The sequence below is a fragment of the Fukomys damarensis genome, unplaced genomic scaffold, assembly GCF_012274545.1.
Source record: "Fukomys damarensis isolate Sample0158 unplaced genomic scaffold, DMR_v1.0_HiC HiC_scaffold_6, whole genome shotgun sequence".
Lineage (NCBI taxonomy): Eukaryota > Metazoa > Chordata > Mammalia > Rodentia > Bathyergidae > Fukomys > Fukomys damarensis.
In genome coordinates, this window is record NW_022900918.1 from 43,353,395 (window position 1) to 43,353,706 (window position 312).

Here is a 312-nt window from a genome sequence, read left to right on the forward strand (position 1 = left end):
GCCCCCCCGGGGGCTCCATGTTGTCCCCAGAGCTGGGCCACAGCCGGGGTCCGTGGGTACTGCACTCCACCACCTGCCTCCCGCACTCACCCACTCACCGTCTCAGGGTCGTTCTCGAACACCTCCCGGGCCTCCTCCCGACTGCACCATTCCTCCACGCACTCCCGCTCCAGGTGGCCCTGCTTGGCCTCCTCGAAGACCTGGTTGGCCCGGCGCTGCCTTGGCCGCAGGAACTGCGCGGCCTCTCGGGCCCGCAGCAGCAGCGCTGTGGAGAAAGGAGAGTCAGCTGGCGGGACGCGGCGCACCGCAGGG

At 70.8% G+C, this 312-nt stretch overlaps 1 protein-coding gene across 1 annotated transcript in view; it reads right to left on the reverse strand.

Moving 5' to 3' along the window:
* Gas6 (growth arrest specific 6) overlaps window positions 1-311 on the reverse strand; it is a gene marked incomplete at its 5' end in the record, with an annotated part of 23,667 nt that extends 23,356 nt beyond the window's left edge. Inside the window, one exon of the mRNA XM_033760917.1 lies at window positions 99-311. Coding sequence (XP_033616808.1) covers window positions 99-311 — 213 coding nt within the window. The remainder of the gene's footprint in view (window positions 1-98) is intronic.
* Window position 312: the final 1 nt, after the last annotated feature.